The sequence below is a fragment of the Ascaphus truei genome, chromosome 1 (genome assembly GCF_040206685.1).
Source record: "Ascaphus truei isolate aAscTru1 chromosome 1, aAscTru1.hap1, whole genome shotgun sequence".
NCBI classification, from domain to species: Eukaryota; Metazoa; Chordata; class Amphibia; order Anura; family Ascaphidae; genus Ascaphus; species Ascaphus truei.
The window spans coordinates 330,147,735-330,172,916 of record NC_134483.1 but is presented as its reverse complement, the minus strand read 5'-3'; the positions used below and the strand labels follow the sequence as shown (position 1 = coordinate 330,172,916).

The 25,182-nt window shown below is 42.6% G+C and overlaps 1 protein-coding gene across 4 annotated transcripts in view; it reads right to left on the bottom strand.

Moving 5' to 3' along the window:
* The window catches only part of DNAH6 (dynein axonemal heavy chain 6), a 448,872-nt gene that overhangs the window by 12,465 nt on the left and 411,225 nt on the right, over positions 1–25,182 (bottom strand). For all 4 annotated transcript variants that reach the window (XM_075607019.1, XM_075606995.1, XM_075607010.1 and 1 more), the window contains 4 exons: positions 18,561–18,690; positions 15,505–15,632; positions 7,417–7,602; positions 2,378–2,450 (listed from right to left, as the gene is read on the bottom strand). In XM_075607019.1, the coding sequence (XP_075463134.1) occupies positions 2,378–2,450; positions 7,417–7,602; positions 15,505–15,632; positions 18,561–18,690 (517 nt within the window). The remainder of the gene's footprint in view (positions 1–2,377; positions 2,451–7,416; positions 7,603–15,504; positions 15,633–18,560; positions 18,691–25,182) is intronic.

Sequence of the window (25,182 nt, the reverse complement as noted above, 5' to 3'; positions counted from 1 at the left end):
TGGTGAGTACTGTACCCTTAAGGAGCGGCTGACTTTTTTTGATCCTTCACTTTGCTTTGCCTAAACTGTTATCAAATCAACATAAGTAAACAAAGAAAAGTAGACTTATAGGTCAATAGCAGGAAAACCATATGAAGGGTTACAAAAAAAATGAATCAACAATGATGTGCTTAACTGGCTTTAGCCATAAATGTGTTGAAATTATTTCTACCATACCTGTGTCTCAAAAGTATCAATATAAACAATTAATTGTCATGAATCATAAATGATCAGTAAAATAATGTGTGTGTTTGTATTGGTGAATTGAATATATTACATAAGTGTTTACATTCAACAGCTTAATGTGAAACTTTAATGCGTTGAAAGTACCAGAAGATGAATAATTTTACAAATGCAAATTTATGAATATTGTCAATGGAAAATACAACATGGCTTGCAATGATTTATATATATATAAAAAAAAAAAAATAGTTTCCCTCTTATGAAATGTCATTTTTACTAAAGTGTTTTTTTTCCATAACATAACGGACAATAATTGTAATGTTCACAGTTGATTCTTAGATTGTATATCTTACTTTAATGTCAACCCCAGATTCGGTACATACCGCACCGTACTGTACTCATTCCCCATTCAATAAATGGTAGTAGGAGTGGCTCAGTGAGTGAAACTGAGACAGTGAGTGAAACTGAGACACCGACTGACACTAAATTGGAGCAGGGGAACCTGGTTCAATTCCTGGTGTCGGCTCCTTGTGACCTTGGGCAAGTCACTTTATCTCCCTATGCCTCAGGCACCAAAAGACTTAGTCTATGTAAAGGGTTACTTAAAAAAAAAAAAATCTAGAAGTTCTATAAAAAAAAACATGTTTGTGCAATAACAGGTATCACAGTAAATGTTGTATGTTTCACAATTAGGTGAAAAATAATACAAGATTTATGAAAACGATATTTTTCTTTAATCGGTGCAGTTATTTTGTATCAGTACTAAAGTTGGGAAAAAGTAATTCAAAGAATTGTCCAAATTTATTACATTAATAGTTGGTATATGTCATTTAGCGCAGAGCTTGTCAAACGTCTCCTCAGGGACCAGTTTTAGGAATAACAAATGCACTTGCTCACATGTGACTGCGCCTAATTGACATAGTGTATGAATAGAATGTTGGTGGGTTCCCTTAGAAACCTGTTTCAGCACCACCAGCAGAGGTTAAAGGAGGATTGATTATCTATCAAACCACCCATTGTACAGTACATCAATTATGCTACAAAGTGGGAGGTATCTGCTGATTTTTTTCTGTCAGTCTGATTTTTTGTCTTGTTATACTAATCTAGGCTATGTTTTACACTTGCAAATGTATTGATCAGTTTAGATAATGTGGAAGTATAATATTTTAATATTATACTAATATACGTATAACTACAGATGCAGCCACCAGTATTAGAACACTTGTACCTGGGAAATTCTGGGCGATTCTGGGGCAGTGTCACAGTAAATGCCTCAACATTGCCTCAACATTTCTGTGAGATTCCTAATGGCCCATCGGATTAACACAGCGGGGGTCCCTGCAAACTGAATGGGACTGCAGGGACCCCCGTTGTGTTAATCCGATGGGCCATTAAGAATCTCACAGAAATGTTGAGGCAATGTTGCCCCAATGTTGAGGCATTTATTGTGAGACTGCCCCAGAATCGCCCAGGCAAGATTTCTAATACTCGTGGCTGCATCTGTACGAGAAGCCATGTTTTGTGTTACAGTATATTATGGGTAACAGTGAAGTAGTAGACTAGACATATGATTGAAGTTTTTGTTTCCTTCTCTGAACTTTGTCACCTTATAATAGCTGACCCAGTGTTTATTTTCCTGAGGTGGGACCCTGAGTTCTTATCTCTTGATTGTCTCTTTGTAGATATATGCAGCTGTTAGCCTTGAAGGGGGAAGATGAGATTGCCAGGCAGCAAAATCTTTTCTTTATGTTTAGTTGGCAAAATTATATAGCAAATGTATTACCAATAATGACATATGAAATTGTGCATGCCTTTTTGGGGTATAAAATACAGTAGGATATTTTGGAACATCTCATCAGTGCATTTTGTGTTAGTCAGACAGCAATGTTTGATTTGTATTAGATGCACTCTTGCAAGCGGCCGCTGCAATAAAGTTTCAACAGATTGCTTTTGTCTAAATAATAATAAGTGTGAACTGAGTTTTTCCATGACAATACCCAACATACAGTAGCTGCACACGGCACAGAACGGATCATGAGTAATATTTGTTAATTTACTCTAAATAAACTCAATATCCAGAAATACACACTTTTGAATCTAAAAGCTTCCTCTTTTGTCTGCCTTTACAAATTATTTAAATCTGTAAGACCTTTACCTGTGAGAAAGCCTTGAGGGAAAAAAAACCCAGATATCCAGAATGACTTTGGCTGACCCCTTCTGATCCAAGCCTAAAGGAGTAAAAAAGATTCTAATGCATTAAAAAAAACCTTTAAACATTTTTAGTTAAAAATGCCATATACATGTGTGTTCCTGCATCTCTGACCATAACAGTCTTTAAAAACATATCACAGATAGATAATAATAACTATAAAAGGAATTAAACATACCTATAAACAAGAATGAATCATACTTATAAAGACCATTGGATTGAGAAATTGGATACATTTACTCCAAAGGAGTTAAATGACGATGCCAATTTTAGATGTTTTCTAAACTGACTAATTTCTTCTAGCATTGTACTGTGTTGTCATCCAATTTTTGCCACTAAGAAGACATCTGTGTATCTCTACTATTGTCTATCCTTTATTGCTACAAGAATAATTGATATGATGTAGCAAAATGTATGTAATAATACATAAGTAATTTGTAATGATGATGCTATGAATTTGATAATATTACAATGCTTTAAGATCATAATTATATTGGATCTTACGTAATGTATTATTTTCTGTCTGATTTTCCCCTAAAATGTAAGAAAATGGGTTTTTTATTAGATTGGAACATGTGATAAAACATTTCAGATATATTTATATTAATGTTTTAAATATGGAATGGAATGTATATTGTTGTTGATTCTTTTGGATATTTTATTGTGGGTATTTCTTGGTAATGTAGTTATATGAGTTTATATGTATGTTTTATTACTGTTTATAGCTATATTTAATTACTATTATAGCTATTATCTATCTGTAATATGTTATGAAAGACTAATATGGTCAGAGATGCCAGACCTGGTGAAACTATATATATATATACTCCTTTCCCCTGTTTCTAGGGAAACTACGTGTGGTGCGTTAACCTGAGTGGCTCACAGGAGACCTGATCCTCTGCTGCTGGGAGCCTGGAGTGATCGTGTCTATGTGATGACAGTGCCTCCACCTGAGAGGGATCCAAGCGCAGTTGGATAACACCTTCCAACAAACACACATTAAGGAATAACTATACACACACAGTGGTATATCGACTTATCTTTACTGATAACACACGACTCTATATCATAACAGTATACACCGTGTACCTAATATCATACAGGCCCCACAACTTATACCCACACCCCAACGTCACCCCGGTGGAATTCCCCGAAGTACTGAGGTGCCCTGGGCACCGAACCACCCGATGTCCACAGAGTCCAGCCCACCCAAGGTGTGTGGAGTAGCGCTACCCACAGAATGTGTGTGTGGCCGTTGGTGCACGTAGATGATGATACCTTCCCGGGCACTCCAGTACCCGTGTACCGTCAAATAACACAAGGATCCGTTTGATCCAACAAAGACATTCGCCTCTGCGTGGGGCGAACTCCCGCTGGATTGTCTCACCTTTAAGAGCCTCTCAACTGTGAAGGTGGTCTGGTCCCAGACCCCAGGATGCAAGTCACTGCACGGCATTAGTCACTATGTCGCTGACATTATACAGTACTTGGGAAACGTCCCTATCTAGGGCCTGTCCTGCAGCAGCCACAAGCTACACGTGGTCAGGGCCTACGGGACAATGCTAGGCCTTGTCCATGGAAGCACCGCTCCCTGGACACTATCTCTCTTTTCTGGATCCGGATCCCGACTGACGTGGGGCTCCTTGTGTTCCAAATGTATCTATGTGCTCGAGCCGGAATCCTAAGGGCCCTATTCGCCGTTCCCGCCAGGTGATCTGCAGCTCCTAAGGCTGCTGGGGATTGTAGTCCCTCTGCGTAGCCTGTCTCTATTGGCCACCGCAACTGCTGATGCACTGCACATGCGCTAAAGCGCAATCGCGACTATCCACAAGATGACGGCGCCCTGAGATCGGTACCACCGTGGAGCTCCGGCAACCCAGTCACCCCTCTGATTGCCCGCAGCTCACTAAACTCGCCTGGTGCACCTGCACGCCTCCGCAGCCAGCCGCAGCCTCCACCTTTCCCCGCACCAGCAGGTAAGGGGGGGACCAGAGGGGGACCTGGCTATATATATATATATATATATATATATATATATATATATATATATATATATGCCCCAGAAGAAGTCTAAACTCTGACGAAACTAGTAGGGTGAGGGTCTCTCAGTAGATCTCCCTATTTTCTGTTATATTCAGGACTTTTAACTGTCTTTCTATTTGCTGTAAAGCCTTATTTAAAGGCTATTGGGACTGTTATATCAATTTCGGAATTGAGCCCTGTGGCTAATCTCACAGAGTGAACGGAGCCAGCGGTATCCCCGTTTAGGGGAGTGACGTCACCATCCGAGGACCCGCACAACTGCTGATTACAGCTGAGCAGTGAAGCTTCTGCGTCCAGCACACAGATGGAGTGAGCGGTTCCTGAGATTATCAGCCCCTTTGATGCAGCGATCTGAAAGCATTTTACTGATGTGCCTGTTATTTCTGCTACATTGTAAGTAGCCTCTGTTGCTTGCGCAATCATATTATTCATAAACGTACTTAACCATATTGGTATCTTTTTCATCTATAGGTACATCTCGTTGTGGAATTAGAATATATAACTTGTTCACGTATTTATCCTTCAGGTATTGTATATCCATGCACCTGTCTCTGATTTGCGCCTTTTGTGTTTTTTTTGTACTTTGTATTTTCTTTGGGGTGGTGTACACCCATTACATTGTGGCAGCACTCATAGGTATCATTGCAACACTATTTTAAATCAGTTTTGCGCACCTTATACTTTTTCTTCTTTTATATATATATAAAGCAGAAAATAGCCGTGTTAGTCCAGTTGCGATAGTGCAGAATAAATGAGTTCTTCAGTATTCAATGATACCTTTTTTATTGGACTAACAATTTATGTCATAGGACAAGCTTTCGAGAGTTATCCTCTCTTCTTCAGGTCAAGCAATACTGATATACAATTTTTTATTGGACTAACAATATATATATATATACTGTACATATAGGCAATTACACCACAGATGGTTGGGCGTAGTAAAAGCCTCTCCTGATTTGTTAATGATATGAATTATACTTCCGGTTAATAGGCCGTCTAGCAGACTGACGTGGTATATAAGAATGTTGTTTGGGCTAGTGTTGGTATACACCTAACGTTGGGTGGATCATTTCCTCCCGAAACATTTTGTATCTCATGTCTCAGCACTAAAGATGTCAATAATTAATAGATCGTAAGCTCTTTGGAGCAGGGACTCCTTTTCCTAAATGTTACTTTTATGTCTGAAGCACTTCTCCCCTTTATGTGTTATTTATATTATTTGCTATGTATATGGTTGTTACGTATATAACTGCTGTGAAGCGCTATGCACATTAGTGGTGCTATATACAGTACACTTTAAATAAAAACATACAATACAATAAAAGAAGTAAAAATGGTATTTTGTGAAGTGGTATTTTCCCTGGTGTAGCAGTCATTACGTACTGTAGTTGAATGACAGTCATCATTACAGTATGTCAGTTTTACAATATCATGATCTCCTCCCTTGTTACTACTTATTCCTGTATGCAACCCACAACAAAATACCCTTTATTGATTTGTTTCTACAATGCAGCATTACTTGTGTGGATCAGAGGGCTGAAGTCTGCAATGCTGATTTAATGTGGTACCCGTCTTCTCTGCCTGCTAACTCAAAGTAATTCCGGCCTATTCATTCCTGCAGAAGGAGTTCCACTGTTGGGTGTCAGTGATTAAATTGGGGTGCAGATGGACAGTATGGAGCAGTAACCATAATTACAGTAACCAAGATTGTTTCAGGGTTTTCATTATCACATCTATTTCCATATTACCCTGAGATAGGGTGTCAAGAACAACTAATGTTGCTGTGTACAGTATGTGTGTGTATTTATGAAGTCCCGATAAATATATATTTTCTCAGAGCAGAGCGCACAGATCATTATACCAATATGTGGACCCAATGCCAAGAAAGCAATACCTGAAGTGGAAATATGAAGGGAAAATTACTGTACCAATTTCTACTATAGTGTCTATCTCAGGACATAATAAAAACGAAAAGTAACTGTAAATGTTTTTATTTTCCAGGTTAAAGATTTTCAAAATAAATATAGTTAAAAGGAAAATGGTGTTATTTAGTAGAGCAGAAACCGGGATAAGGCGAGAAGGATCAAGTAGATATATGAATGCATACAGGTGCAACTGACGGTTTTGAACCGCTTGCCTTGCGAATTCTGCACTTCATCCTGTCCCACGCCGCCAGATTCCAGCGGCCGGACTAACAGCCCATCGGACTAACACAGCGGGGGTCCCTCCATTTTAATGGGAGTCTCGCTGCGTGAATCCTACCTGGCGTCACCTGTAGACGTGCAGTAAGAGATAGACTGAATCAGTCACTCTACCTGCGTGCCACTAATAGGCGATCGCAGGGCTTTTAGTAATACATTATTGTAGCAGGGGGTCTCCGTACCTGAGTTGCATTGATTTCAGGTCAGGGGACCCCTTGCTTCCTGAATTACAGGCCTCATTATGGGGTGCCAGTATTCGCTTGCTTTGCTTAAATCTCCCGATCACATGGGCCTTGACGCAGGAGAATTCAAACATGGCTGCTGGAATACTGGCACCCCTATAACGGAGCCTGTAACTCGGGAAGCAGGGGGTCACTGGGGCTAAAATTAATGTGGTTCAGCTCCAGAGACCCCTGCTACAATACTGTGTTATTAAAATAAAAGCCCCGCATTCGCTTGTTAGAGGCGCGCAGGTAGAGTGACTGATTCAGTCTCTCTCTTACTGCGCGTCTCTTATAGACAGGTGGGACCCGGTATGATTCACACAGCGCAAGTCCCATTAAAATGGAGGGACCCCCGCTGTGTTAATCTGATGGTCCATTACAGCTGCTGTGGATTTTCTAGCGGAATGTCCGCGAGATGGCCATGGATTTTTCTCGGACAGCGGTTCACAACAGGCAGTTGCATCTATAAATAGATGGATGGATAAATAGATAGCTAGATGGATGGATGCATACTTACATCTATAAATGCTGTCCTCAACACCAGATCCTTTACCCAGGATCCCAAGGGTTTCAGTGAAGGATATGCAGCACCAGCCCACAAAGATGGCACCTGATTGTTGAGGAAGCTTTTGTATATTCTTTCCATTTCCTCAGACATCACCACAAAACCAGCAATTGCTTTATTAAGTGTCTCTAGAGATACCTGCAGTTGGAAATAAACATTTAAGACTTAGCATGTGGTGAGACCAGCATCATGAGAGCTCCATGTTCAAGTTAGTAGTAGAAGTAGTATTGCATTCTAACATATTGTGGAGGGATTGCTGCTTTAATTTGCTATCAGAACTTCAATGTGTGCTCTCTCTCTCGCTCCTTTTTGGAAAGTAAAGATCATAAGCAAAACTTAGAGACCATACCAGTCAACAGGGCCATCAAGAGCGGGTTTGGGCCCCAGTGAAAAAACAAATTGGCCCCCCTCCCCAGTTCTTTTCTCTCCCGCACTTAGCTGTGGCGGCCACCTCCTTGCTGCCGCCCTCCTACTCCTTCTGAACCGCAACGTCAAATGACGTCGCACGGCATGACGTGATGCTGCGTTGCCATGGCAACGACCCGCGGTGTGACATCACGTTGGTGATATCCACTGCGTCATTTGGCACTGCGGTTCAGAAGGAGTAGGAGGGCGGTAGTTGATTCAGGGGGTTGGATTATATAATATTTCAGTTGCGCACATTTTTTTTTCATCATAAACAATGGGCCATATTCACTGCGCTGTTCTACTAAATAATATAACTTAGAGGGACAGAAGACAACATACAGTACAGCCTTTTCAGTTCAGCATTGCTAAGTAAATATGACCCAATATGTTTTGTACTAGAAATAAACAGAGCTGCATTTCTTTTTGTGCTCTTGTTCTGTTATCCTTACAAATCTATTTTGTTGTTTGTGTATCCCACAGAAAAAGCCGCTACACATACATATATTGTAACATATATATCTCAATTTGAGGAACCTTGTGTATGTTTTTGGATATACTCCATACATTATATTATATATATTCAGGGATTAATTCTCCCCTGAGTATAAGGTACCTATTGTGGGTTTAAGAGGAGCCTTACACCCTCGTTAACACCATGTCACCACCTATTTTTAATACACTTGTATATACCCTACACTCCATTTATTACATCCCCTATTATGCTTTAATAAAACTTTTTTGTTTTGTGTCGTTTGGCACCTTTAGGCTACACGCCTGGGATTATATTCTGTTCCACCTATTGTTGCCCCCATAGAGTGCAATCGTGGGTTTCTTTTCTAGCCAGGATCTTTACCCTGACTAGATTTTTGTAAACATATATATCTAACAGTATATGTGTGCCTGATTTAATCCAAATCCGGTGAAAAAAAAAACATTATTAAATCGGTAGACAATATAAATGTGAATACAAATACGTAAAAATACTTGCATATTTCAAAAAATGTTAAATAGCAAAATATGACAAATTCTATATGGGTTTTATAAACTAATCAGTGTAGTGCTATAAGATAATACTGACTGCAATTTATTTCTTTCATCCCCCCCCCCTGCCACGTCCTCTCATAAATTGTGATCATTTGCATTGATGAGTGCCAGGAACATGGTTAGATCTTCGTGGCTACCCTTCCAGAGGAGGAGGATGTCATCTAAATAGCAAAGCCATACATCGATATATTGAGTATATCGATGTATGGCTTCAGAAAAGACACTTACGTCCTCCCACCAGCCCACGTATAGATTTGCGTACATTGGCGCACATGTTGTGCCCATCGCTATTCCCTGGGTTTGTAAATAGAACTTTTTGTCAAAGAGAAAGTAGTTAATGTGAAGTCCAGTAGTTCCCATACAAATTGATTGTGTGAGCTAAAGTTTAGGCTTCTACAGTAGATGATACAAAATGTTTTGTAGCTATTAGGCCCACATCATGTCTTATGCTAGTGTATAAGGACTCCACAACAAAGCTTACCAGGAGTGTATCTTGATCAACATAGATGTCTTCCAGGCGCGTTAGGACATCCATAGTGTCCCAAACATATGAAGGGAGAGAGGTTACAAAGTCTCTTACAATTTTGTCCACATAGACGCTTGTTTTTCAATAAGAGAGCCTATCCTAGATACTATGGTTCTCCCTGGAGATTTTTCAGCATTTTTGTGTATCTTGGAAATGCTGTAGAAAGTCGCAATCGTTGGGTAGCGAACCATCAAAAAGTATTGCTCTTGTTTTGAAATAACCTTATTTTCAAAACCCTGCTTCACAATTGTGACTAGTTCTTTAGAAAAGTAATCTGTGGGGTCTTTATCCAGAGGTCTCTAACTGCGATCACTCAGGAGTCTTACATTTTCTTTTCTATATCGCTCTGTATCTTGCAGGACAATATTTCCACCCTTGTCGGCTGGTTTTATTGTAATCTGATCCATTGCCATCAGTTCTTTTAAAGCTGCCCATTCCTCAGGGCTCATGTTGTTTTACCTTCTGATGGTATGGAGAGATTCTAGATCTTTTGTAACCAAGTTTACAAAGGTGGATACATTTGCACTTGAGTCTAGAAAAGGTGTAAAATGACTCTGGGTTTTTAGGGATGTATGGGGTCATTCCCCTGGATTGCGTGCATTTTCTGCTTGGAGTGTTGTCAGATTGTTTATATCTTCTTGATCTCCAGCATTAAGTTCCGCAATCCCTAGGTTGTCTGTTATCATTCTATCCCTACGTTTGAAATGTTTATATAAGAGCATTTTCCTTGCAAAGAGATTAAGGTCTTTCACAGCTTCGTATAAATCAAAATTTGCCACAGGGACGAAGGTTAAGCCTTTTGTTAGAACACTGATATGGTGTTTACTTAGTACAGCTAAACCCCGTTATAACGCGCCTCGTTATACCGCGATTCGGTTATAACGCGGTTTTCCCGTGGCTCCCGTTTAAAAAAAAAAAAAAAAAAAAAATTTACATTTTTTTTTTGCACACTGCACACTGCACACACACTGCTCATTGCTCACACTGCCACACTGCACACACACTGCTCATTGCTCACACTGACACACTGCACACACACTGCACACTGCACACACACTGCTCATTGCTCACACTGCACACACTGACACACTGCACACACACTGCACACACACTGCACACTGCACACACACTGCACACTGCTCACACTGCACACACTGACACACTGCACACACACTGCACAAACACTGCACACACACTGCACACTGCACACACACTGCACACACACTGCTCATTGCTCACACTGCACACACTGACACACTGCACACACACTGCACACTGCACACACACTGCTCATTTCTCACACTGCACACACTGACACACTGCACACACACTGCTCATTGCTCACACTGCACATACTGCACACACACTGCACACTGCACACACACTGCTCATTGCTCACACTGCACACACACTGACACACTGCACACACACTGCTCATTGCTCACACTGCACACACTGACACACTGCACACACACTGTACACTGCACACACACTCCTCATTGCTCACACTGCACACACTGACACACTGCACACACACTGCACACTGCACACACACTGCTCATTGCTCACACTGCACACACTGACATACTGCACACACACTGCACACACACTGCACACTGTCACACACACTGCACACACACTGCTCATTGCTCACACTGCACACACTGCACACACACTGCACACTGCACACACACTGCACACACACTGCTCATTGCTCACACTGCACACACTGACATACTGCACACTGCACACACACTGCTCATTTCTCACACTGCACACACTGACACACTGCACACACACTGCTCATTGCTCACACTGCACACACTGCACACACACTGCACACTGCACACACACTGCTCATTGCTCACACTGCACACACACTGACACACTGCACACACACTGCTCATTGCTCACACTGCACACACTGACACACTGCACACACACTGCTCATTGCTCACACTGCACACACTGCACACACACTGCACACTGCACACACACTGCTCATTGCTCACACTGCACACACACTGACACACTGCACACACACTGCTCATTGCTCACACTGCACACACTGACACACTGACACACTGCACACACACTGTACACTGCACACACACTCCTCATTGCTCACACTGCACACACTGACACACTGCACACACACTGCACACACTGCACACTGCACACAATTATTATATAGAAATAAACAGACAACTGCACTTTAACAGATGTATTTTGCCTGTACAACGTCTTGTGACTTTTGTTTCACAAAGTTAAGGGGGTGGGAAGTCATTGTGCTGTGGGGGTTGGGGGGTGGCGGGGCCCTGTGCTGCGGCTACGGCGGGCCCTGTACTGCGGCGGGGGGGGGGGGGTTAGCGGTCTGTGTGTGTGAGTGCGAGTGCCTGTCTGTGTGTGTGTGTGTGAGTGCGTGAGTGCCTGCATGTGTGTGCGCGCGTGTGTGTGTATGAGTGCGTGAGTGCCTGTGTGTGTGTGTGTGTGTGTGCGTGTGTGTGTGTGTGTGTGTGTGTGTGTGTGTGTGTATGTATGAGTGCTCCAGCCCGAGTCCGTGGAGGGAGGGGGGGGGGGAGAGTAGCGGGTCCCTCCTGCAGCCAGTGGAGGGAGTGGGGGGAGAGTAGCAGCTCCCTCCTGCAGTCCGGGGAGGGGGGGGGAGAGTAGCAGCTCCCTCCTGCAGCCAGTGGAGGGAGTGGGGGGACAGTAGCAGCTCCCTCCTGCAGTCCGGGGAGGGGGGGGGAGAGTAGCAGCTCCCTCCTGCAGTCCGGGGAGGGGGGGGAGAGTAGCAGCTCCCTCCTGCAGCCAGTGGAGGGAGTGGGGGGAGAGTAGCAGCTCCCTCCTGCAGTCCGGGGGGGGGGGGAGAGTAGCAGCTCCCTCCTGCAGTCCGGGGAGGGGGGGGGAGAGTAGCAGCTCCCTCCTGCAGTCCGGGGAGGGGGGGGAGAGTAGCAGCTCCCTCCTGCAGTCCGGGGAGGGGGGGGAGAGTAGCAGCTCCCTCCTGCAGTCCGGGGAGGGGGGGGGAGAGTAGCAGCTCCCTCCTGCAGTCCGGGGAGGGGGGGGAGAGTAGCGGGTCCCTCCGCTCAAGCCACGCCCCCCCTCCCTGTCAAACCTCCCACCTCCCGCTCCGGCTCTTACACTTACTTACACACACACTCAGACACTTACACACACTCACAGACACTTACACACACGCGAGGGCCCTGTGCTGCGGTGGGGGGGGGGGGGTTAGCGGTCTTCCGGAGACTGCTTACCTGTCTCCAAAAGCAGCACACTTATGCAGGCACCCCTCACGTTCGCCGTGCGCATGCGCATGCGCCGTGCGGCTCGTGAGGAGTGGATGTTGCCTGCCAGTTCCCGCGGTGACAGGGGGAAGCGGGGACAGGAGGGACATCCCCGCTCCCATCTCCTGCCCCGCGGGCTGTCCCGCGGTGACAGGGGGAAGCGGGGAGCGGAGGGACATGCCCGCTCCCATCTCCTGTCCCGCGGGATGAATATGCGCTAAAGCGCGGCGGCCATTTTTTTTTCCTCGCGACCCCGTTAGTAACGCGGTGGTCTCGGGGTGGACCCCGAGACCCGCGTTATAACGGGGTTTAGCTGTACTGTGTTTGTGAGGTTAACTATCCTAATTTGTTTTGATCCCTCATCAGCGTCTACCTGCATGGTTTCCTTCCCCCTTGTCCTCTCTTTCCCCGGTATGACCAGATTTTCCTGTTTCTTACAGTAGCTCCCAGCTTCCCCCCTTATCTAGTTCTTCACCAGGGTTGTAGTCGACACTCGATGCGTGAACCTCCCCTAAAAAAGGAGTTTGTGATGATAGGGTTTTGTTTTCTGGAGCTCTTGGTTTAAAGGAGACCTTGTTCTTATATTGATATTGGAATCTAGTGTTAGCTTCAGTATCTAAAGTTCCCCACTCCGTGGAGGATTCATTATTGTTCTGTGAGACTATTTTTGTAGTTTGGAAATTATGTTTATATATTTTCTCATCTTGATAGTCCTTAACATCCCTTTGAAATTTATGCTATTTTCTAGTTTCTAGTTTCTAGTTCGTTCACGAACTTGTCAATGTTTTTTTGTAGGCTGTTTTCATTGTTTTCAAAAAGCGGGAAGTCTTTTCATTTGGTTACTTTAAGTTTCTCTTGTTCTGTATTGACGGTTTTCAGTTGGATTAGCTCATTTTCAACTAGATGTTCCATTAAATCCAGGGAACATTTGTGTAACTGGACTAGACTTTGACAAGAGGATTGTATCTGAGCATTTTGTAGGGCCTCCTCAGTCCATGCTGTCCTTTGACCAGATTTAATCTGAGGCAGAACATCCTCCTGAACTTCTGCATTCTGATCTGAGTAATAGAATGACTCTACTAGAACTTATGCCTTATGATACTGACCAACCCTCTCTGTGCCTTTCACTTCGTACTCAGGAACCCCTACAGAGAAATTTGCATCTAGCTATCGGCCCTCTGATGGGCTTGAGTCTCAGCCTGAGTCCCCAGCTTTGCTGCCACTCTACATGTCCAAAATGTCAGACTCTCAAGATTAATTGGTATCTATGTATATTCAGTTGGCGGAGCAGCAAGTCTTGGCTTCAGAGTTAACGATACCTGTGATGTCATCTGAGTCCTTCTATGACGCTGTCAAATCAACGTTTTCATGTGACACTACTTCTGAACTAGTGAACTCGTCCCTTTTGCCTTCGTTACTAGAACCGTCAGAGGTGGCAGTCACAAAGGAATGGTCAAGCCTCAAGTCTGCCACCCTGAAGAGGCAGTCTTTCTTCAAGTCTGCTACCCATCATAGATGGTCTCGCTTCAAATCTGCTACACATCAGACATGGTCCCATTTCAAGTCTACTACGCATCAGAGACAGTCCTGTTTCAAGAGGCGCTTTCACTCGCCAAGATCCCTGATCAAGGGATTTCACTCCCGCTTCTTCCGCATAGAAGGGGGTGGAGGTAGGGGGTGGGCTTCAAAAATGTAATTCTATCTGGCTGGAGCAGTTTGCCTTGCTCCAGTCCTGCTCTTATCCTGGTTCCTCTCCGGTTTCCAGTATTGTGTGTTCTCTTTTGTTCCTGCCCTGACTTTGGATCCAGACTCCTACTCCAGTTTTCTGCTGTACCCATGCACCCCTGGTTGATTCTACACTTCAGACTTCCCCCGTAGATTTCTCCCCTGTAGACCTGATGCATTGGTGTTTCTGTTGATTCTTTTTCTTTACCCTCTTATTGTGCTTAAGACAAGTGTGGCAATGTTGCAACAAATATGAAATTTCACACCAGCATGTGTCCAATACACAAAATACTCTTTTGAAGTTTAGAAAAATTATAATAGTTGAGTCACAAGCTCTGTTTCTGGCTCACAGTAAGCAAAAAACTGCTCATGGACAGTAAACACAGGAACTCATTGTCCTCCCTGGACCTCCCCCAGCAATCTCCTCATGCATCATGCCACACCTATGAGCATCTGACAGTGAGAGGCAGTTCTCATCTCCTTGCCCATTACACAACTCTGGAGAAAGACCAAACGTGAGGTGAGAACAGTTAGCGCATGCATGGTTTCATGATATTACTGGGACCCTTGGATCGGCTGTATAGACTGTATGGTGTTTTCCAGCTCAGCAAGATGTCTAATCAAATAGCACCACTTAGTAAATATGGGCCAACATCTGTTATAGTACTGCAGTATTTAAAAAATAGATGTTTGAACATTGCTTCACTTCTGGTAATACTTTTCTAAAAACAAAGTCAGTAAATAATTGTTTCTTATCTACTATTAGCGTCCTATAAATGATGCTCTCAAATATATCCTTATACAAGTAACATTACTGCAAGCATATCAATGGGCAAATGAGACAATGGACTCAAAGTATTATTTAATGCATTGAGGCCATCTTTCCAAAAATAACAATGAAAAGATCCATTCAAGTTAACCATGCCTTAATGGGTTAACATTGTTTATTTCACTATATAACCATTTATAAGTTGTGTAAAGAAAAGAAAAAAAAGGAAGTCATATTGGCACTATAAAAATCAACAAGATAAAACATTTTAATGTATCACTTACTTTCAGTACTGTGAGGAGATTATTAAAACGGTCTACTTCCTGTCCAAGTACAGTGGTTAAAGAATTAACACGCCCTTTTGAGTCTTTAGAAAACAGTGTTTCTGATGCAGTATCCATGTCTAATTTGTCTGCAAAACAAAGTTCCATTTATGATAGAAATATTTTATGTGTTGCATGCCTGTTCCGGGGGCACTGGGGCGGGGTCCATGATTTAGAATGGAACACCCCACAGCGTTAATCCTCCGGTGCTACAACGTTGTGAACACTCAGCGCTCCCCTAACTTTGGAATCTTCATCGTACAGCTGAACAATGTTATAACCCGGTCCTCGGGGTCCACAGAATGAGACCGCGTTATAACCGGGATCGCGTTATAAAATTTAACTGCACAAGGACTCACTGGCATCTGCTGTTTTTAGAGTCTGTGACATCACACAATCCCTGTGGCGTAGAGGTTAAGAATTGGTACTAGCATATGAAAAGCTCTAATTTGATTCCTGTATGATATGGTATAATTTTAAAATTAATTAAAATAATAATTTATAAATTATTATTTTATTTTAATGCATGATTGATAAATTATCATTTTATTTATTTTATAATTTATAAATTATCCCATATCATACAGGAATCGAACCCAGGACTTTTCATATGCTAGTACCAATTCTCTACCTCTACGCCTGTACATAGTACACAGTGCAGTCCATTCCAATTTGCTGTAGAGGTTACGTATAGTTATAGAGTCCGTTTTGTCACACCAATTCTGTGGTGTAGAGGTAGAGAATTGGTACTAGCATATGAAAGGTCCTTGGTTCGATTCCTGCCTGTGTATTATATAAAATGTATTCATGTTCAATTCCCACCATGTGTGTCCGTTAGCAACAAAGCATTGAATGCTTATAAAAAAAATGGAGCTGTTTTTAAACAGCTGTATATATATATAAAACCTGTTGCGCTTGAGAAATGCTCAAGTGTGGGTTGAAACATTGAGCTAATAAATCCAACATTTGTGCAATGAGGAGTACCTGTCCATCTTTTTGATTCTCTATATTATCCCCTGGACGGTTAGCACCCATATACTCTTTTTTACAATATTTGGTGAGTGCCCAGGGTTTTTTTTGTCACTTTTTTACCCACCCTAACTTAACTAATGTGTGGTGGATACCTATCCAAGCTTCAAATTGCAAAGCCAGTATAACCAGCCTCACACAGATGAGACCCAAAAGGTCGAAACAGCTGTCTGTGGGTAGGTTTACTGGCTATGCATCTTAATCCAGGCTGTGCTGAAAAACTGTGCAATGCAGCAAGCATTATAGGGGTCCATGTCAAAATGGATTTGAAGCAAAAAGGGGGCCCTGTGTGCTCATTTGCATGTCATTTGCCGGAATCCCTTGCTGCAGTGGAAGTGCTGTATGCTGGGCGATTAAGGTTGAAAGGCTGGGTTGCAGACCTGTCTAAGGCTTTGTCCATAATAGGGCAGACCGCGCTCCTCCACGCTGACGCTGAGGCTCACCTGCTCAATCAGGAGCGATTTCATGGACTAGCAGGTGAGCCAGCGTGCGTGATCGGGAGGCGGAGCTATGACATCACGGTGTCAACAGGGGTCAAAGCGCCGACATCGTCACGCTGCTTCACCCTGGTTGGATGTTGGCAGCCACGTGACATCCTCAGCGCGGTCTGAAAACATTTTCTCCTGCTGGATGAAAATTCCTGCGCCTCAGTACGCCTGCGGACGCTCGCGGAAGACCCCTCTCAAGACATCCTCATTAAGGATGACGGGGCTCATCGTGGAGCGCCCGCACTGCTCAGCGTTGCCAGTCCTTCTATGGACTCAGCCTAAGACATGCACATGAGCCCACAGTAATATTTACATTTGATATATATATATATATATATATATATATACATATATACAATATATATATATATATATATTTTTTTTTTGTAGGCCCCTCCTCCCAGGGTTTAAGCACACTCCACTATTTAAGTAGCAGGTTTTTCATGTCCGTGTGCAGGAAAGGTTTATTTATACAGCAGAGGTAAATGAGAGTTTTCACGGGTAGTGTTAGGACCTGCATACTGGTCATGCCGTGACGTGGCAGCAGTCTTATAACTCCTTGGCCAAAGAGTTTAACTAAATGACCCTTATTTGTGAGAATACGAACATTGAAGTATTTAACTATATATCTTGTCACATAGGATGTAGCATCGGGTATCTTTGTCTTTTGTTGTATACATTTGGCCACGCTCAGTAGCTCTGCTGGGATTGTGTGTTTATTTATATATGTATGTATGTATAAAAAAAAGAAAAGTGCACGCTCCATGGTGTAATAAAGTATAAAATGATTTAATATAACATCTAAGAGTGGTGCGATATGCACTTGCAGAATCATTCAAATAACATACATAGGAGAGAAACTACGTATAGTCACCGTCCAGGACCTGGATAGCACCGGCAGGTAGTCCAAAGAATTTAATTTTAAGGCTTCTGTAAGTGCATATCGCACCATTCTCAAATGTTATATTAAATAATGTTATACTTTATTTCCCCATGGAGCGTGCGCTCTTCCTTTCTTTTTTGTAGATCCTTTGCAGATATGGTGCATCCAAAAAAGCTGCCAGAAATCTTCACAAACATTTATCCAATTTAGTGGTGGACATTTATCATCAAACATTTTAGATTATCATTTTAATACTCTCCCCATATTTCTATTATGGCCCCCAAAAATGATGTGTACCAATTTTGGGTGTATTACGCAACAATTTTTTTCCTGTGCGTTGCTTTTCCTTATGTGAATTTTTCCTTATGTTCCTTATTATGCACTTTGTTATATTATTTGTTAATGTTATGGGATAACACTACTACACATTAGTATTTCTCACTAATTCACTCAAGTGACTCTGTGGCATCTTATCTCTTTATTTTGTGTATATATAAATTTACGTATGATCATGATTCCTTATGATTTGGCTCCTACACACAAAAATGTTGTTAGGTATTAAAAAATGCAACTGGTATCTTATTTCTGTTGCATTCTGTTTTCATATGGAAAATTACCTGGTAGTTTTGACAGGATTGAGGTTGCCAGCTCACTCACAATTTCATCATTGCTTTTTCCTGCCCCTCGCGCTGTAGACCTTGGTTGGACATCCAGTATTGTATTGATCAAAGTATTTGTTTCATTGCGCTGCAAAAAAAAGTGCTTAGGGTTAATTATGTTGCTCATTGTAATTATAGATTGTACCATGTTTGGAATGGAGGCGCTCTACATTTTCTTTATAAAGGGTCAATTAGAAAGAAAAATTCAATTTCTGCCATCAATCTTTATTGCCAGGGTGAATACTTTTACAAATGTCTATATGTACAGGAGAATAATATCTGATTGGAACTAGTGCCCAAAATAACTGTAGACCAATAGGGCTAAATTAAGTGCTCTGTTGTAAAGCAGGTATGTAAAATACTAATGTTTTACCAAGAAGTGACAATGGTACTTGCTAATAGATATCAGTTGCTAACACCTTGCTTCCATAGATATTAGTAAAGTATTGCTATGCAAAGGTGTGTGGGGGAGGAGGGGAAACGAATGGTCTACTGGTAGTATGAATAAGGGTAGACACACCCAAGTATTGCATTGAAATATTTATTTACAATTTCACTGCATTACTTTGTAATGCCTACCCTTACAGTGGATGTTTATGTATCATCATCATCCCTTGTCGATCCACTGCTGGAAATTGGCTTCCCCCAAAATTTGCTGTAACACTAGGAAGCCTCTCTCCAAAACGTTGCAAATTTTCTAATGTCGATCTCCCATCTTACTTTTGGTCATTCTCTTTTGATATCCCTTGGAAGCCAGTTGAGTGCAATCTTTGTTCAATGATGGTCATTTCTTCTTGCGATATGCCTGGCCCACTGCCATTCTAATTCCTTCACCCTTGTGATGATGTCACAGATTTTTGTTTGCTTTTGAATTCATTCACTGTTTTTCCTGTCGCTTTGGGTAATACCTAGAATTATCTACACATTTAGAGTCCAGGTTTTACATCCAAATGTGAGTAAAGGCAGCATACACCGGTCAAAGACCTTCCTTTTCAGGCACAGTAGAAGGTTCTCTTGAAAGATTGTGTTTTTTTCCAAATGTGCTCCATACCCTATTCATTCTTCCATTGATTTCATTTGAAAGTTTCCCATCCATTAATGCTTGCTGGCCAAGATAGTGTGTCGCACACCCTGTTACACACCCTTTCTGATCCTTCATCTTGCATCATGTAATCTAATGGTTGATGTTGCATTCTCATAAATATTCCTTCTAATATCAATGTACAGTACGCTTCTTCAACACTTTGTCTTCTTAATGCATTTAAAACGGCTGAGATGTAGACATAATCAAATGCTTTTTTGTAAACTACAAATCCTAAAATGAGTGGTAGATCATATCATATCTTGAACAACTTGGATGTGGTCCATTGTTTTGTAGCCACTGTAATATCCTGCTTGTTCTCTAGGCTAGGAAAGGGTCTGTTGTAGCAAATTAGTGATAATGTTTGCAAAAATCTTCGAAGTGTACTGTATTTATGTATGGCTAATAGCCTTGTAGAAATTGGTAGATGGGGAAGTCAGGTGTGTTGTGTGGGAATGGGTGATTGGGGTCGGTGATCCGGGGAGGGAGAGTGAGGCCCCCTGGAGAGGTAATGTGGGGTTTACCCATTCTGTGCCACATTGGTGAGTAAAGCATTGGTGAGTAAGGCATTACATGGCATACAATGGGTGTTGTAACCCTTTAGATATCATAGCTGTAATGAAGGCATGCATGCCTTTATGACCACTATGGTTACAAAGGGGTAATTCAACATTTAATGATTGATTTATGCCATGTATGTATTATAGACCACTACATATCTGGCATATGAAAAGATACACCCTTTCCTCTGTGCTCTACTGCTAAAACTCTGATACAGGCCCTCATTCTCTCCTGTCTCCTTTTGCTGTGGAGATAGCGACAGGCAATGTGGTACACACTGTGGGACAGCGGAGCACAAATGGGACCACCCTATGCGTTTTGGAAGTCGTGGCTTCCTTCCTCAGGGGTAGAAAAGCCCCCGACTTCCGAAACGCGTAGGGTGGTCTCCACTGATATAGCATTTTCTTTGGCGAATCTGCTGCTGCTATCTACACCACTCCGCCGAGCAAGTCCCTGATGAATCTGCTACCTTGGATCCAGGGTCACTACTGCACATGTGCGGGCGTCCTGTGAGACGGAGCCCGGTGCAGCTGCTTTGCAGGGATCTGCTGCTCAGAAGGCTGTGAGTGCCCCTCCCGGAGGCCAACGCTGACCATTACGAGATGTCTTGGAGCTGACAGGAAACTGCGAGAGGGGATATTCTCTGAATTATCCACCGCCTAATACCATCCTGTTTCTGGTAAGCGGACAGTCCAGCTACCGTTGGAGTGCATATGGGACCTATCACTTCTTTTATCATTACATTCATCTTTTACATTGTGTGTTATCATTTTTTATATAATTAGTGTTTATCTAGTTGTTTTATTAAATGTAATTTTATTTATATCTCAGCATCTGTTTGTACTGTCCTTTATGTGTTTGTATGTTTTGTAGTTTACTGTATTACGCTATGTTATTTTATTTCTTTCTTTCATATGATTGATCGTCTGCACGAAGAGTACCCAAGTGGATTCACCCTCCATCTGGTCGTATATATCCTTTTATTTAGTGTGTCTCAGTGCTAAGCGCCAGGGATATAACATCACTTCCATTTCTATCTGCTGACCTGGGGGTCAGAGTTATATCATAGGCTGCTAGCCATTTTAGTGTTGGATATCAGCGCTCCCTCTTGTTTTGTTGTTTATGTCTTTCTGTGGGGTTGTAACAGGAAACGTATCCCTGTTCACAAATGTGCCTCTAATCCAGCAGTGTGGTGGTTAACTGCTGGTAGGCAATTAACTAACACCACCTGGCTGATTACAGGTGTTAGAAAAAGCCTGCACCTGAGACAGGAAGAGAGATTCCTTAGTCCACAACTGGGCTGAACCAAGGAAGGACAAATGTCTTGAGCGGCAAGCTGACAAGACAAAAGGGACAAGATTCTAAACTTGGAGCCTGACTTTGCCTTAGCACACAATGGTGCGGATCCAAGAGAGCAGAGAAGCTTCCCCTACAGCAGCCCAGCTAACATATAAGACTTTTCGTATAAGAATATTATCTATGTCTATGTATATTGATAAATGTCTCTATGATTTGGGCTGGTGAATCGCTGGGCTAACCACGCAGTTAAAGAGAACTGGATCACAAGTGTATATATACTCCAGAGTGGAGCAGATTTTGTGTGCTGATTTACATGTTTGTTGTGTTTAAAGCAACAGACACAATAAAGCCTTATTTTAATTTCACCTTAAAACAGTCTCCATTGCGTACCTCTGAACACATCTCTTACAGGGGTATTTTTCAGGTGGGGTTCCTGCAGTTAAGCAGACTATTATAGAGAAAGGGGATTTAGAAAAAAAATAGGATGTGTGAAGTCAAAGTAAATGGGGTACCTATGAGAGCAATGTGTTTTTTGTGTGGTCTGCCTGGCCACACGAATCAGTGTCCTTTAAGGAAGGAGTGTCCATGTGTGGCCCTGCAAAAGGAACCACACCAGATGTGTTTATGGTGTCAAGAGCCGGGCCACAATAAACACTGTCCCTTCAGTTCAGATGAGGATGATGACAAGGAGGAGGACTCCTATGTCGCCCCGCAAAAAGGACAGTCTCAGCAACAAGCGATGCACTGGGGTCAAAAGGAAAACACACATCGCAAGAATGGCACTTAGCCAACTCTTCACGAATTCCCTAGTGACATCTTCTCAAACGAGGATAGAAGGCATGGTGCAATCGTCACGGGAATGATGACTAATCTTGAGATGACAAAGGCTACTGTTACCGCCAAGATCGGAAAGTTGAGCGAGTCAGAAAAAAGGAGTGCTGAATGGAAACTATACTATGAGATGTCCCAGAAAGACATTAAAAACTTCATCACAGAGCTAGAAGTTTCTCAGCAAGAGGCTTGCACACTCAAAGAAGAGCTTGGTAAAGTAAAGAAGCAATTGACACAGGAAAATTAGAAGTGCAGGAAGCACTGCAGAATACAGAAGGAATGCTGCAAGAAGAATGTGTCTCCCATGAGTAGTGCACCCAAGCAGCGCACATACTGTGGAGCCAGCTGCCAGAGCTATAGGAGCATCTGAGTATACAGTGTGTCCCTGCAGAGAAACATGAGGAGGTGAAGGCCACGCCGAGTATCACCAGAGCAGTGCTGGAGGCGGAGCTCAGAAGCCAAGTGACTGAGGAGGTGTATGAGGGGGAACTCGAGAAGATCCAGAAACTGGAGAAGATTCAGCACATCCATCAGGCCTACGAAGAACAGATATCTGATTCGCACGAGGCACTGGAGGCAGAATGCGTGAAAACGAAAAACTTCAAAAGGGAAGTAGAAGAGATAAAACTGTCAGCTGAACCAACATCCCAGCAACTCGCAGCTCTGCAGGAAGACAACCTCAAACTTGCACAGGAGCTGGGAAGGAGCAAAGAGGAAACTCAATACTCAATAATCAGTTGCTAGAGATGGAAAAGAGAGAACTCTTAATAAAGAAAGAGTTTGAGGAAGAAATGGCTTCTCTACAAAAATCCATCACTATCACCAGTGCCTAGATCACAGGAAAAGATAAAGAGTCTGAAAAGACTTTACGGTCAGTAGTTAAAAAGTTGGAGTTTGAAAAGATGAAGTTGGAGAAAAAGTTTACAAACCTAAAACAGACACTTGGGTCACAGAAGGAGTCCATGGAAAAGATGGTGTAGAGTTAAAACAGAATGAGGCTATGTGGAATAGTAAATCAGAGGTGTCTCCACTACAGGAAAAGGTATTGGCCCTGCCCAAGCATCTGTATCCCACAGAAACCAATGCCCACGTGGTCCAAAGGGAATTCCTTGCCATGAGGGCAGCCGCTGTAAAGACACCGTCTCGGATGAAAATGGGATGGGAGGGGGTGCGTGATCGTATGCCAAGAAAGACCTCATGGATGGTTCAGCGCTACTCCCATCAGAGAAAATTAAGGAATCAAGAAAGAAAGGCCCAAGCCTACAAGTCTTCCGAATGTAACAGAGAGGCATCTGGGGTTAAGGAGAATCCCGCCCACGTTTAAGTACTGTAGCTAAATGATGTGGAACCGGACACAGAACCTCATGCAAGTGACACAGAAGAGGAGGTGGCGAAATACCTTACTGCAGGCCCAGAGAGCACGGTACTTGCCCCAAAGGGAAAAAAATTGTCAACTGGAAGATGAGAGAAAAGAAAAGAGATGGATGCCGGACGTCTCCTACAAATAAAGCTGGTGCATGGGAATGGTGCACGGGCCGCTTCACAGGACAATTTTACGCTGCGGAGGGGGATATGTGATACAGTCACTGTCTCTGTATGGGCTGGAGTGGTGCAGCTAGTGCACTTTCCAGCCTACAGGGAGTTAACCTCCCCTGGAGAGGCTTGTTTCAGGTGCAGCAAATCAGCTAATCAGCCTAGTCTCCTGAGTGAGCAGAAGTGTAAAAGGCAGACTGCTTTCCCCAGAGAAGGGGGAGAGAGCGACTTCTCCCCAGCCAGGAGGATGCCACAACGTGATGGCGGAATCACAACATACATACATACATACATGGAAAGTGTGTAAGGGGTGCAAATGTAAAAACAAACAGTATAATTGGTATGCCAATGGATGTGTGGGACCACACACAACTCCAATTAATATAAAAGGAAAAAGAACATAAGGTGCAAACCACTGCAAACAGTGTTTAAACTACTAAACACTTTTTGGATATAGTACTATGAAAGTCCAATCAATAGAATCCGAGACTGGGTATGACCTAAAAATGAGAAAGGTAGCCAATATGGTGAAGTACGTATATTTGGTTTCACACAGCGCAAGCACAGATTCTACTTACGAAGTCACAGATAAAAATGGGCATTTCAGCATAAAATCCTAGTCTTTGACCGCAATAATGGAACCAATCGCTGCAGGATCTGTTGCACGATCACGGAAGACGATGTCTACTGTCCGACGCTTGTGCTACAGACCCACTCCTTCTTGCTCGCCAAGTCTCGCGATAGTAGCGCGATGACTTGTGACTCACGCCGCTCGTACCCGGAAGTATCTCCGTCAGTTCAAATCGGCCAGAGGAAAGCGAATTAAAGTCCCAATTTCCTTGAAAGGGTATGCAGTAAGAATAGGCTAGTAAAATTCGGTGACAGGACTACCATAGCCCTACGCGCTTCATCTCAGAAGACTTTTTCAAGGGATATGTGGTCACCCCTGCATGGGGATCATAAGTAGACTGAACTCTGTTGTGATTGGTCATAATCAAGACCACCTATAATAACCACATGAGATCCCAATGCAGGTGTCAGGTGCAGACAATATGAAATTAATAACCCATTAAATGTAAAATGTATCACTAAAAGAACATTTTAATAATTAAATCAATATGAGTTAAAAATAATGAATTATATCACTTGAAATATATAATTAATTAAACACTGAAAAAGTAATAGTAAGAACACATGGAATGAAAAGAATTACAATGTAATCAGAAATCAGAAATGTGATATACTATGACAAAAATGCACCCAGATCTACAGTAT